Here is a 14,367-nt window from a genome sequence, read left to right as displayed (position 1 = left end):
CAGTGAGTGGGGAGGGTTGCGTATGCGGGTGGTTCATCTCACCGTGAGGTCGTCGGCATCGGGTCGAGGAAGGTCGTTCGGTACACCGCGGCGCGCGGGTCCCACACTAACACGAGGCCCCAAGGGTCTCTCGCGATTGTACTTTGTTAGTGGACATGCCGGGAAAGCACGCGTCAATACAATGGCAATGTCAAAGGAGGGGGGGCGTCCGTTTGTCGAAGATTCCTGGGAATGGGGGGGGGGGGGGGGCAAGCTGGCAAGGTAATGGTGGGTGGGTGAGTGGCCCGAGGCGGATCCAACGGGAGCTGCAGAGAACGGAATGTCGAAGCTCCAGTCTTCCAGAATCCAGATGCCGGTCAACGAGACGGGACGCGTGCTTGCCTACCTGTATGCGTGCCTTGCCCCGGGCGCGACGGAAAGTCATGAGCAGGCGTCGAGTCGTCGTCGTCGACGGATGGAAATGGGGTGTTGGTGGACGAGCATGTTCCATCAGACCAGTAATACCCCATGTAGTACCTTATTGTTCGGCAGGCGAGCGGTCGGTGCAATGCGTCCCGGATACGAGCGACCTCGACTCTGAACAGAGCACACTCTACGTATTCAGGTAGTGACCGTGTTTTCCTCGATGGGCTTCCGACGACAACAGGCATTTTTTTTAAAGTTTCCAGCCCATCTCCATACTCTCTCTTCCTGCTGGGGGATCCCCTGTGGCCGGCCGGACATTGCACCTGTGCGGCCACGTTCGTCTCAACGTTCTGGACGCTGCTGTCAGCGGAATGCATGTGGAGAGAAAGGGTGCCCACCCCCCCCCCTCTCTTATGTCGGAAGCCAACAGAGGCAGGAACAAAACGATAGGCTGTCTGTGTGCGTACGGTATGTGTGGTGCGAAGACGTTTCCGCTCTTTTTCATCATGACGGCGGCTGTTGTTAATGTTTGCCATGCGCATCGGTCGGGGGAGGGTGGGTGTGTTTCGGGGGCGCACGGAAACAAAAACCAAGAGTGTGTGATGAAATCTGTGACGGCCGCCAAGATGTCATGGCCTCTTTTCTTTTCGTCCATTGGGGGGGGGAGAGGGGATCTTGGTGGTGATGAGGATTACACTGAAGGTAGAGAGTGGAGAGAATCGAGTATCCTTCCCGCAGCTTCCGTAGAATTGTACCCCAGTCGGGGGGGACGGGGTCTGAGTGCACCAGCAGTGTCGGGATACGTACCACGCACTGGCTCTTGCTTTTCATCCCTGCACATCTCGCATTTTGGCTTTCGTCTCGTCCAATGACGTCCCCTATGCGGGGCACGCCATGGGTAATTTGGCTACCAGCATCTCTCGCAAGGTCGGAGAGCAAGGCTTCCCCGTCCGAGGTGTCTCTGTCCCACGCCCGCCCGCCCGATTCCCGATATGCACCTCGTGATGGACCCCAACGACCCAAAGACACCGGGCACAAGAGGGCGATAGTGGCAGTGGCAGTGCTGAAGACGCGCCAAGCCTCGCTATACACCTCGATCTTACGTCCACCTTAATTGCCAAGCGCCTCAGCGGCCATTCTCTTGCGTATTGATGGCGGCGCAGCCTCTGTGTGTACACGGTTACGCTGCAACCTTTTCGCTTCCTTCCGGCTAGCCAGTACTTCATCTTCCTGATGGATCATTTCTACCTGTCTAGTAATCTAGATCGATAGCAAGTGTTTGTGGTCTCTGGCTCTCTGCTGTGTTCGTAAGCCGGCCCCATTTACCGGGACCCTACGCCGGCGCTTCTTTCGGCTTTCCGCCCTTTTACGGGGATACAGCACCGCCCTACCTGGCGTGTCCTTTTTCTCGCCTTACCTACTTTGCTTTGCGTATGTCCCTTCATGACCTTGCTTCGCCTTGCCTTGCTCTCCCACAGGCAAAACACCCGGCCTTTTCCTACATCACAACGGCCTAATCTCAACTCATCTCTGCACTCTCTGATTCCTGTTGTTACAATAGTGACGCTGTCTTCGTCGATCCCACCAACTCTATACGACGGTTTCAGTCCCTGCCCAAGACAGCCTTCATTGTCTGCAGCTCTTAGCCACATACGAATTCTTGTGCTTGCACTCACCCGGCTCTCGAAATCCGCACGCTCCCGCCAGCCACGACAGATCCAGCAGGAAACGCGCCACCACAACCACATCTAGATTCGAGGGGCCAATGAAAACCTCTATGGCCGAGCCGCTGTGGTGAATCCGGGCCGCCATTTAGGGGAACCGTCTGGGATCAGCCCAATCTTGTCTGCCTCTTTTAGTTGCGAAACTAGCCTCGACAACCATTCACGAGCGCACCCCCCTCTGCATTTGTGCGCTTGCGGGGGGTACGGTACACACTGAGACTGCCACGGCCTAGACAGAAAGCGACCAAGCCTCGCCCTCTCAAGAATGGACAGACGGCACCCGGGCGACGCCCCATCACGCCAGCATCATGAAGACGAAGACCCCGCCCCGAGTCCCCTGCCGAGCTCCCTCTCCTTCGACGATCATGGCCGCGACGATTCTCATGACCTCCCCGACCCGTCAGTGAACCTGGCGCACCGTCCAGCCCAGCGAATACAGCCGAGACGAGCCGTCACCGAACCCATGGGTAGCAAAGGCGCCCTCGACGGCGGCCACGTCCGCTTCTCGGACGAGCTGCCTCGCGACGCCGTGCGCGGCTTCGATCCGGCCTCGTCCCATCCAAATCTGAGCAACCCCGGACTTTACACGATTCCTTCAAGGGGCGACCTGGAATCCCACATCACGCCCGAGCCATCATCCTCGCGCCCCCGCCCCAACAGCGACCAGAGCTCTGCCCAGCCTTCGGATGCCGACCTCAAGTACCCCGTATACCGGCCAGAGCCGACCAAAAGGACGAAGTGGCGTGTCGCGAAGGAGTCGATGAGCGAACGGTTCAAGAAGGCCTATGAGCTCTACTTCCTCCAGGGCTTATTGCGCCAGAAGCCGCTGCCCCCGAGTGCCGATGGCCGACATATCCCACTCGATATGTCGAGAAGCCGAAGCGATGCTCTCATCGATGAGCGCACCAAGAAGCCCTACCGCAGCAATTTCATCCGATCCAGCCGATACACCATATGGAGCTTCTTGCCGAAGCAGCTCTTGTTCCAGTTCAGCAAGATGGGCAATTTCTACTTCCTGGTCGTTGGTATCATCCAGGCCATACCGGGACTCAGCACTACGGGACAGTGGACCACAATCGCGCCTCTCGCCGTCTTCGTATCGCTGTCGATGGCGAAGGAAGGCTATGACGACTACCGCCGCTATCTCCTGGCCAAGACCGAGAATCTGAGCCGTACCTGGGTTCTGGGCGAACGATCGAAGAAGGCGACGGCGAGGATGAAGAGTCGCAAGGGAGTCGAGCTGTCCGAGCCTTCGGATGAGGGGTGGACCGAGATTGAATGGCAAGACCTTAAGGTTGGCGACGTGGTCAAGCTTCGCCGCGACGAGGACATTCCCGCCGATATTGTCCTGCTGCACGCAACCGGGCCCAATGGCACGGCCTACATCGAGACGATGGCTTTGGATGGGGAGACGAATCTCAAAGCGAAGAGGGCCGCCACGATTCTGGCCGAGAGATGCCAAACCGTCGAGGGAATCAAGTCTTGCCAGGCGACTATCGTTTCCGAGGACCCCAATCTGGACCTCTATAGATACGACGGCCGCGTGACCGTCAAGGAGGAGACCCTACCGCTGTCGCTCGACAACGTCATCTATCGCGGTTCCACAGTCCGCAACACAACAGAAGCGATTGGCATTGTAGTCAACACGGGCGAGGAGTGCAAGATCAGGATGAACGCGCACAAACACGTGCGCACCAAGGCGCCCGCCATGCAGCGAGTGCTCAACCGGATCGTCATCTGGCTTATCTTTGTGCTCCTTGCGCTGAGCAGTGGCTTGACCTTGGGCCACTATCTTTGGAGAGACCCCGTTGAGGAGGGGGCGTGGTATCTCATGGGTGACAACATCAGCCTGAGGAACATCTTCATTGCCTTCATCCTAATGTTCAACACCCTCATCCCGCTCTCGCTGTATATCAGCTTGGAAATCATCAAGATCATCCAGTTCTACATGATGGGAGACGTCGAAATGTACGACCCGGTCACGAACACGCCAATGGTTGCCAACACCACAACAATTTTGGAGGATCTTGGCCAGGTCAACTACGTCTTCTCGGACAAGACAGGCACCCTGACCGAAAACGTCATGCGCTTCCGGAAGATGAGCGTCGCAGGTACCGCTTGGCTACACGACATGGATATCGAACGGGACGAGCAGGCCAAGCAGAAGCTCATTGAAATGGCCCGAAAGAAGCGCAAGGGGAAGGGAAAGGACAAGAACCGTGACAGGGCTGCAGGCGATAACGACGCCAATCCGTTTCAGCTGCAGCCGGCCCAAAGGCGCCAGTCCCTTAGTTCCTACGGGCGAGGACGATCCGCCAGCAGGGCTCCTCAAGATGAACCCGAGCTCAAGACGGAGGATCTTCTTGACTATCTGCGGCGCAAGCCCGATAGTGCATTCTCAAAAAAGGCCAAACAGTTCCTGCTCTGCATCGCTCTCTGCCATACTTGCTTGCCAGAAGTCAAAGAAGATGGCGGAATCGAATACCAAGCTGCCTCTCCTGACGAGCTGGCCCTGGTCGAAGCAGCACGCGATCTGGGATACCTCCTCATCGATCGGCCCGCACAGTCGGTCATTTTGCAACTCCCCGGAGCCGATGGGACCGTGGAGAAGGAAACGTACCAGGTCCTTGATGTGATCGAGTTCAGTAGTCAGAGAAAGAGGATGTCCATCATCATCCGTATGCCTGACGGCAAGGTCTGCGTGTTTTGCAAAGGCGCCGACAACGTCATTTTGCCTCGTCTCAAGCTCAGTGGCTTGGCCTTACAAAAGGCAAACGACGTGAATCGGAGAGCCTCGGTCCGTAGGAGTATCGAGAGGGAAAAGGCCCAGCAGCGTCTGAGTACTAGCGGCACGCCTCGTAGTAGTTTCATGCTTGGAAGAACGTCAATGTCGGATCGACGCAACATGATGAACCAGAGAATCTCTGGCGACATGTACAGGCGGTCGAGTGTTGTCCATGACGGTCCTGAAGAGTGGTCCCCGCGCAGAGGGTCGGCGGATGTTGTCTCCTCTGCCAGCGTTCACGACATGTGGGCGTCCCCCCGTCACAGCATGGCGATGTCCGCGACCGAGGCCGAGGTCGACGAGTTTGTTGACGAGACGATTGCGCTGAACGAGGGCACGGTGCTCGAGCGATGTTTCCAGCATATCAACGATTTCGCCTCCGAGGGCCTGCGAACCTTGCTCTACGGCTACAGGTACATCAGCGAAGACGACTACAACTCCTGGAGGAAAATTTACCAGGCCGCCACCACCAGTCTTGATAACCGACAGGAGAAGATCGAAGCCGCCGGCGAGCTGATTGAGGACAAGTTCGATCTAGCTGGGGCTACGGCCATTGAGGATCGCCTGCAAGAGGGAGTGCCGGACACCATTGACAAGCTACGCCGCGCCGGGATCAAGGTCTGGATGTTGACGGGAGACAAACGTGAGACTGCTATCAACATCGGCCACTCGGCCGGCTTGTGCAAGCCATTTTCAGAAGTCTTCATCCTGGACGCCACGATGGGCAACCTACGAGAGTCGATCCTGTCGACCCTCGGCGAGGTTGCACGAGGTATGGCTCCTCACTCGGTAGTGGTGGTCGATGGCCAGACTTTGGGCGTCATCGAAGGAGACGAGGACCTCAGCTTTCTCTTCTTCGATCTCGTGGTCAGAGTCGACTCGGTCATCTGTTGCCGTGCCTCTCCTTCGCAAAAGGCTTCTCTTGTGAAGCGCATCCGCCGGCAAGTGCCGCACTCGCTGACCTTGGCCATTGGAGACGGAGCCAACGACATCGGCATGATCCAAGCGTCCCATGTTGGCATTGGCATCTCGGGTCGGGAGGGCCTCCAGGCCGCTCGTATTTCCGACTACGCCATTGCGCAGTTCCGCTTCTTGCAGCGTCTGCTGTTTGTCCACGGCCGCTGGAACTACCTGCGAACCGGGAAGTACATCCTCGCCACGTTCTGGAAAGAGGTCGTCTTCTTCCTGCCGCAAGCGTACTTCCAGCGCTACACGGGATACACCGGAACCTCTCTGTATGAGAACTGGAGTTTGACCGTATTCAACACCTTCTTCACTTCACTGGCGGTGATCCTGCTGGGCGGGTTGGAGAAGGACCTGCAGGCCAAGACGCTCCTCGAATTCCCCGAATTGTACACGTACGGCCACAAGAACAGGGCATTCAATGTCAAGCTTTATATCGGCTGGACGTTTCTGGGCTTGATTGAGTCATTAGTCATTTTCTGGGTGACGTGGGCCGTTTACAACTCCCTGCCGTTCGACCAGGACACATCCCTCTACGCCATGGGCACCGTTCCCTTTACCGTATGCGTGGTGTTCATCAACATAAAGCTGATGTAAGTTGGCCTCGCGTGAAGCCAGATGGAATTTCTCACTAACGACCATAGGGTTCTTGAGATGGAGAACAAAAACATCATCATCTTGATTGGGTTTCTTCTCTCCGTCGGTGGCTGGTTCCTCTGGAATATCATTCTCTCAGCCGCCTTCCAGAACGTGATGCGCATTTACCAAATTCGCCATGCTTTCCTGCAGAACTTTGGCAGGACGTTAAGTTTCTGGACCACGATCCTCCTTGCGCTGGCGGCCGTTATCTGCCTCGAGCTTGTTGTCGACGCCATACGCCGTGTCTACTGGCCCCGTGATGTGGACCTGATGCAGCGTCTGGAAAGGAAGGGACTCAATGAGAACGATAGGGAAACCGGACAGGGAGACGCTTCAGGAACGGTACTGGAAGTCGTTGGGGGTAAGACGAAATCAGCAGTTGGTCACGATGAGGAGGTACAGCCATTCACCTTAGATGGTGCGCCCAGGCCGAGCCATGCCACAAGCCGTCCATCATTCCACCAGACAAGACATTCAAGGATGTCGAGGGAGGAGTATGGCCCCAGGTCTTTCACACCCCCGGCTGGAAAGGGTAATGGGACGTTGGAGGCGGAGCAAGATGCGCCAAAGCCGTCTAGGAAACCACAGTTCTCTCTTACGACAAGGTGGCTAGGTAACGCAAAGGGTTCCCGTGTGGACGGGTCCATTGAGCTGCAGTCCACCAAGAGATAAGGGGGGCTAGAGGCGCCTGCGTGTGACCCGAAGTCTCCCATAACACCTCACTCAAAGGAGTTGTTGTAACCCTGACAGAAGTAGGACGATTGTGTTCTGCACATACAGCCAGTTTCATGTGGGAACATTTCCAGCTTTTGTGGCAAATCTGGAAAAGCTTCTTTTGTTCTTTGTTTTGTTCTCAATCTTCTTGATACCACACAGCGGATGGGGGTAGGGCCCTGCCACTGGCGTTTGTATATGGGCCGACAGGGGTAACGATGAAAGAGTATGGTTAGGAAGTAGGTAGTAGTGTATAGTGTACATGATACAGTATGATTGATGCAAGAACCAGAAGACTATTAACTTCACTTTTGTGCTCTAGACACGACACTTGAGGCATAGTCAAGATGCTATTATGCATCAGCACTCGGTTCAATCAGAGTTTTGTTTATGTACATGTTGTTTGATGGAACGTGCTCCCTCGCACAGGCAAGCTGCAGCCCCTGTGGCTGTGTTGGTCCGTTTTGGCACAAGATATATATATATTTGGGCGCGTGATTATGAAGATTAAGGGAATTTCGTCTAGAGATCATGACAATCGAACTTCTATGTTGAGGGAATAGGGGGAAGGGATCAGTTGTCCTTCTTCTCGTCAGACTTGGACTCAGCCTTGGGTTCTTCCTTCTTCTCGTCGGATTTCTCATCAGACTTCTCCTCCTTCTCCTCCTTCTTGTCTTCCGACTCGGTCTCCTCTTTCTTGGAATCGTCGTCTGACTTTTTGTCCTCCTTGGACTCGGGCTGGTCCTCGGACTTTTCGTCCTTCTCAGCCTTGGAGTCGTTCTTGGGTTCCTCCTTTGACTCCTCAGGTTTCTCTTCAGATTCGGACTTTTCGGACTTTTCGGACTCCTCGTCCTTGGACTCTTCCTTCTCCTCGGGCTTCTCCTCAGGCTTGTCGTCCTTTTTCTCCTCTTCCTTGGACTCCTCGGCCTGCTCGGGCTCCTCGTGCTTCTCCTCCTTGTGCTCGGCGTGGGCGCCGTGACCATTGGAAGACGGGCTGTTCCAGGGCTGAATGACAGCAAGACCGGCAAGGAAGAAGGTTAGAGAACCAATGGCGCTGTTTGACGGAACGCCGGTCAGCACGACATCATCAGCAGGTTGGGGGTTATGTCACGTTCGCGCAAGTAGACTTGTATAGAGACCAAAACGACATTTCCCAAAGGATAATGAGATGGGACATCGACTTACAGAGGAAGCTCGCTCTGGGGCTTCGCGCCATGTTGGCTGGCGTAGGTCCTTTGGGCGACCTGAGGGCGGAACTGGGGACGAATGGTTCGGCGCGCCGAAACTCGGAGGGCGGAGCGAATGGAAGCAGCTCTGGCGAAGGGCATTTTGAAGTTAAGGGCTGGATGGACACTGGGGACGAGTTGGTATGTCTTGATGAGTGAAAACCCAAGCAGAACGATTTAGCGACAAGTCAATTGAGTGATTGGAAACGTGTTCTCATGAGAATTACGAAGGAAAAGGGGACAAGAATTCAACAGATCCGCTTGGAAGCAAAGTTAACGCTGACTGAAATGAAAGAAAGAAAGAAAGCCGGGGGTGAGAGGGATTTCGGGCGCTTGGCTAGGCCTGCGACCTGCCATCCGAAGTCTGGAGCTCGGAGCTGCGAGCTGCACAGCACCAGCCAGAAAAAGCTGGGGTGGAAACTGGGACGGGGACGAGCTTCGAGAGCATCGAGCACCGGCCAATGGAAGCGAAGAGGCTGGATGGTTCCAGATGTCGGGGTGGCTGGTTCCCCATCAATCGTGGTGACGACATCACCGGGGTGGGATGCTCCAGCTCATGCAACACAACACACACAAGAGCACAGACGGTGGAATCCCGAGATGTGGAGCTTCGTGTGCGATTGATTATATAATATTCCGGGCTGGATATACCGAATTTCCGAGACGTGCTCTTGTTGACCGAGAGCCGCACGGTGCTCCCGGCGGCGGTGCTTTAGCCAGCAGCGGAGGTCATTGCGGATAGGTTGGGTCCACTTTCGCGGGGCAGGAACGTCCCGTAGCAGCAGACAGTGAGAGAGGGACCTACCTACCTGCCTGAGCTTACCTGATCCTCGCCCGACGACGCTGCACCTGCCCGCCTGCAGCTTACCTCTCTGAGGAAACCCCACCACCACCAAACAACGCCTCTTTCACGAGGGTCTCGATTGTTGAATTTCACAACATAACATAACGAACCACACCCAATCCTAACGCACCGTCTCCCTCTTCAGCCGAACTTCAATCTCGCGGGACGGTCGATTTAAGCATCCTTCTCTGCATGGTCAGAGCTACCGAGTCCCGTTAACACGCCACCTGCTGCGACTCTCCTCCTCCCCCTCCTCTTCCTTCTTCCCCGCCTCGTCTCCGCCTACCACAGTCGATAGATACCCCGTCAAACCACATCGAGCGACCGCCAAGATGTCTTCGTCGAGCGTGACCCAGAACCCGACGCCCCAGACGGTGATTCAGCTCGTCCAGAAGCTGGGCGATGCCGACCCGGACTTCCGCTTCATGTCCCTCAACGACCTGCTTCAGGTCCTGGCAAACGGCAAGCCCGACTTCCTGCACCATGACTACAACGTCGCCGCGCGTACTGTAGACAGTATCATCAAGACGCTCGACGATCAAAATGGGGAGGTGCAGAACCTGGCCATCAAATGGTGCGAGCAGCGACCCTTCCAATCCCACCCAGCCAACACAAATTGGGCAAGAGCTAACCCGTTCGCCTTTGCAGTCTTGGCCCGTTGGTCATGAAGGTCCCGACGCCCATTATAGCGCCGATGATTGAGAAGCTTTCCTCCATAAAGCTGAAGAACTCTGTTGACAATGCAGTTCCCTCGTTGGCTCTGCGTGCCGTCATCATGGCCCTGCCGAAACCCACACCCGGCCTGCCGTCTACGAAGGAGGTACAAGAGTCCTACCAGGCTGTCAGCCGGGTCCTGATCCCGCGCCTCCTAGGCCCGGGAGGCAAGTCCCAACCGCAAAACCCTCCCAACAATATCCAGTTGCCTCCCGTCCCGCAAGGCCTTCTCAAGGTGGACAAGGACCTCAGCGCAGAGTCGGTTGACATCCTCATTGAGGTTGTCAGGTGCTTCGGCACGATGTTGTCTGCCCTCGAGGTCGAGGCGATGCAGGACGCCGTCATCAGCCTGCTGGAGAACGACAAAACGTCCTCGGTCGTTAAGAAACGGGCCGTGGTGGCGATTTCGATTCTCGCTGTTCATCTGTCAGATGACCTGCTGGGCCAGTTGGTTCAACGGATGGCCAGCAACCTTGGCAAGTCCGAAATATCCGCAGTAACGCGCCGCCTGTACATCTCCATCACCGGATCTCTGGCAAGGTCGATTCCCGCCCGATTCGGTACATACCTCAACACCCTGGTGCCCTTCATTCTCCAGGCCCTTAGCGAGGGCGAGCTCGAGAAGCACCTGGAGGAGATTAGCGACGGAGACGATGTCGGTCAAGACTTCAACGAGTTGCGGGAGTCTGCCCTCGTGGCGCTGGAGTCGTTCCTTGCGGCGTGCCCGACGGAAATGCGCCCCTTTACCGACGACACGATTAAGGCGACGCTCCGATATCTCAAGTACGACCCCAACTACGCCACAGGCGACGACGACGATGATGAAGATATGGAGGTCGACAATGATGAAGACGAGGAGGATGCCGACGACGAGTTTGATGACGATGCTGGTTTCGATGACGATGACGACGCGAGCTGGAAGGTCCGTCGTTGCGCCGCTAAGGCTCTCTACACACTCATCTCTACCCGCGGAAGCGGCGACTTGCTGGAGAACGGCGTCCTTTACAGCCAGGCCGGTCCGACGTTGGTCAGGAGATTTGATGAGAGAGAAGAGAACGTTCGCCTGGAGGTTATCTCCTGTTTGTCCCTCCTTGTCCGCAAGACTGGCGAGGGCATGTACCCCACCGACCTGTCGCTCGATGACCAAGAGCCAGAGGCCCCCAGCTTGATTCCTGTCAGTCGGAAGCGCAGACGGCAGAGCAGCGGCGGAGGGTCTATGAACACGCCCCACACTGCCACCGGTCTGACTTCGCCGACCCTCGAGAGGATTCCCTCTACCGGGCCTCGTGCCGACCTGGCCCGCTTCACGCCGACAATCGTCAAGGCCTCAACGAAGCTTCTCAAGGGCAAGGTTATCCCTACGAAGCAGGCCATCATCAACCTCCTAGACGACATCATCACGGTTCAGCGCGGCGGCCTGTCCGACTACTTCAACGACGCCATCGGCCCCATCATTGAGTCGATCAAACCTACTGGAGCCTCTGCGCTCGCCTCGTCCCTGGCAGCCTCCGGTGGCAATGCTTCCGCCACACCCAGCACTTTGCGCGTCGCGGCTCTGAAGCTCACCAGTGACATTGCCAAGACCCATTCTTCGAGTCTCCTGCAGCCGTATCTGACCAAGATCGTGGCCGGTGTGATAGCGGCAGCCAACGATCGGTTCTACAAGATCTCAAGTGAAGCCATTGGCACGATTGAGGAACTTGTCAAAGCGATCACCCCGCCTCGTTCAAAGATGACGGCACAGAAGTTCAAGGGCGAGCTGCAGAAGCTGTTCGACACAATCATGGACAGAATAACTGCAACCGATGCCGACGCTGAGGTCAAGCAGCGAGGTATCCACGCTCTGGGCGTGTTGCTGTCAAGAACGTCTGGTGCTGACGGCGCTGGCTTGGTCCAGGCGGACAAGCGCCAGGCAGCCTTGGCTGCTCTGCTCGATCGACTGAAGAACGAGACGACCCGTCTTGCTGCCGTCAGAGCCGTCGACAACGTTGCCGCTTTCAGCACCAGCAGCGGACAGCTGGAAACGTCGTGGATCCGGGAGGTCGCCTTGGAGCTGGCCGGACAGCTGCGCAAGGCCAACCGGTCTCTCCGTGGCTCCAGCGTCCTAGCCCTTAAGCATCTTATCGTATCGCCCACGGCCAGGGGCGAGCTGGACGCAAACACCATACAGGGCCTTGTCTCGGCGTTGGTGCCAGTTATTAGCAACAACGACACCCACCTGCTGGCGCCTGCGCTGCTCATTCTTGCGAGCCTTGTCGAGGAGAATGCGGATCTCGTTGTCACAGAATCGATGACGGCAACCATCTGCACCCTCCTTAAGTCCAGCTACGCCAGTATTGTCCTGGACCAAATCCTCATTCTTGTCACGAAGGTTGGTGAGAGCGGCGCCGGCCAGCCTCTTATGCAAGGGCTTCTCAAGGACGTCAGCATCGAAGGCGACCCCGTTGTGGTTGGCAAGGTCATTGGCGCGCTCCTCGTGGCCAGCGGAAGCTCTGCTGGTGTAACAGTTGAGAGCTTCATCTCGGAGCTGCAGACCAGTTCGAACAACAAGGATGACGCTCGCCTGAGCTTGGCACTGGCGGTGCTTGGCGAGGCCGGTCTGCGTCTTGGGGCCAACTCGCCGCTGAAGCCGGATCTATTCTTGCAGCAGTTCCACGACGAGCCCGACAAAGTCTCGATTTCGGCCGCTGTGGCTCTCGGCCGCGCGGGCTCGGGCAACGTTTCCGGATACCTCCCCGTGATACTGGCAAACATGCAGAAGGGTGGCAACACACAGTACTTGCTGATTCAATCGATCAAGGAGATCTTGCAGCAGGTCACCGTTCTGTCTCCGGACGTTGCCAAGTTTGCCGGCGACATCTGGCAGCATCTCCTCTCCGCCTCGACCATTCCCGACAACCGTGTCGTTTGCGCAGAGTGTGTGGGCCGGCTGACCATCATCGACTCTCAGAGGTTTATGCCCCAGCTGCAGGTATGTCGAAAAATCCCTGACGGGAGACAGTTCCAGCTAACATCCAGCAGTCCCTTCTGAGAGACCAGAGCCCTGATATCCGTGGCATGACAGTGCAGGCCGTCCGCTACACGCTGCCTGACAGCGACGAAGCCTTTGACGCCATGCTCAAGAACGTCCTTGTTGACATGCTTCTCATCATGCTTCAGGACTCGGAGATGGACAACCGTCGCTTGGCCATGTCGACACTGAACTCGGCAGCCCACAACAAGCCCGATCTGATTCTGCCCCACCTCGGCGAGCTGATGCCATTCGTGTTGGCAGAGTCGGTCATCAAGCCGCAGCTGATCCGCGAGGTCATGATGGGCCCTTTCAAACATATGGTGGATGATGGCCTTGAAGTCCGCAAGGTATGTGTTGTCTCTTGCCCTGATTAAAACTGGACTAACAACGACTACAGAGCGCATACGAGACTTTGTACGCTCTAATGGAGACGGCTTTCTCACGGATCAACAACATCGACTTCTACGACCGCGTGGTCGCGGGTCTGAAGGACGACAACGATATTCGCAGTCTCTGCAACCTGATGGTTTCCAAGCTGATCGTTCTCGACCCCGACGAGACGAGCCGCCGCTTGGACTCCATCGCCGAGGCGTACCGCGCCATTCTGTCAACCAAGTTGAAGGACGGTGCCGTAAAGCAGGACGTAGAGAAGCAGGAGGAGGCAAATAAGAGCGTCTTAAGAGTAACTCTCCTGCTTGGCGATAGACTCAAGGGCGCCAAGGGGGCGGCGCCCGGCAAGGCTGCCGCAAACGCCAATGCAGGCGGTGCCAGCCAGGCCTGGAATGCTTACTGGGAGTGGGTCAACAAAGAGTTTCAGACGCAGCTAAGATCTCTGCGTGAGGAGAACAAGGAGAACCGCGGCGCGTAGGGTGAGTTATGCAAGGTGAGAGGGGGTTGAGGTTGGCCTGTGAATTAGCCAGGCATCACTTGAAGCGACATGAACAGCAGAGGAAGAAAAAGATCTCGGCATTGACTCGACGGTTTTGACGAGGAGACTTTGACAAGCAATCGAATTTGATAAAGGCTTTTGTTGTTACCCCTTGATTTCTCTGTGATGCCGGGATGGCTGTGGACCTGGTCAAAGGGGCCAGTCCACACATATGAAGCCCAAGATCGTGACAGTTACAGTCACAGTCACGTCACACGGGAAATGGAAGAAATGCATATTTTATAGAACAAGAACACTGTGAGCAAAACACTTGTTGCAAGGCGAACGCTATCGTCGAACGGCATTTTATAAATTAGGCAGAACAGACACAATCCATTGGAGGAGAGATTGGTTTGCACTTCAGCATCATCTACAACTACTTATCTGTTTTACAAACTAAATCAACAGTTAT

The 14,367-nt window shown here is 56.2% G+C and overlaps 3 protein-coding genes across 3 annotated transcripts; 2 read left to right on the top strand and 1 right to left on the bottom strand.

Moving 5' to 3' along the window:
* Window positions 1-2,394: 2,394 nt before the first annotated feature.
* On the top strand, window positions 2,395-7,188 carry CH63R_04015 (Phospholipid-transporting ATPase; the record flags this gene model as incomplete). The annotated part of the gene is made up of 2 exons (XM_018298990.1): window positions 2,395-6,470; window positions 6,522-7,188. The coding sequence occupies 2 exons, from the start codon at window positions 2,395-2,397 to the stop codon at window positions 7,186-7,188; spliced, it is 4,743 nt and encodes a 1,580-aa protein (XP_018160236.1).
* A 615-nt stretch (window positions 7,189-7,803) lies between these two features.
* Window positions 7,804-8,558, bottom strand: CH63R_04014 (uncharacterized protein; the record flags this gene model as incomplete). The annotated part of the gene is made up of 2 exons (XM_018298989.1): window positions 7,804-8,284; window positions 8,416-8,558. 2 exons carry the CDS (start codon window positions 8,556-8,558, stop codon window positions 7,804-7,806), a joined length of 624 nt encoding a protein of 207 aa, XP_018160235.1.
* Window positions 8,559-9,632: 1,074 nt separating this feature from the next.
* Window positions 9,633-13,895, top strand: CH63R_04013 (TATA-binding protein interacting; the record flags this gene model as incomplete). The annotated part of the gene is made up of 4 exons (XM_018298988.1): window positions 9,633-9,874; window positions 9,949-12,985; window positions 13,036-13,374; window positions 13,425-13,895. 4 exons carry the CDS (start codon window positions 9,633-9,635, stop codon window positions 13,893-13,895), a joined length of 4,089 nt encoding a protein of 1,362 aa, XP_018160234.1.
* Window positions 13,896-14,367: the final 472 nt, after the last annotated feature.

This window comes from Colletotrichum higginsianum, chromosome 3 (genome assembly GCF_001672515.1).
Source record: "Colletotrichum higginsianum IMI 349063 chromosome 3, whole genome shotgun sequence".
NCBI classification, from domain to species: domain Eukaryota; kingdom Fungi; phylum Ascomycota; class Sordariomycetes; order Glomerellales; family Glomerellaceae; genus Colletotrichum; species Colletotrichum higginsianum.
This window is presented reverse-complemented; position numbering and strand designations above follow the sequence as displayed.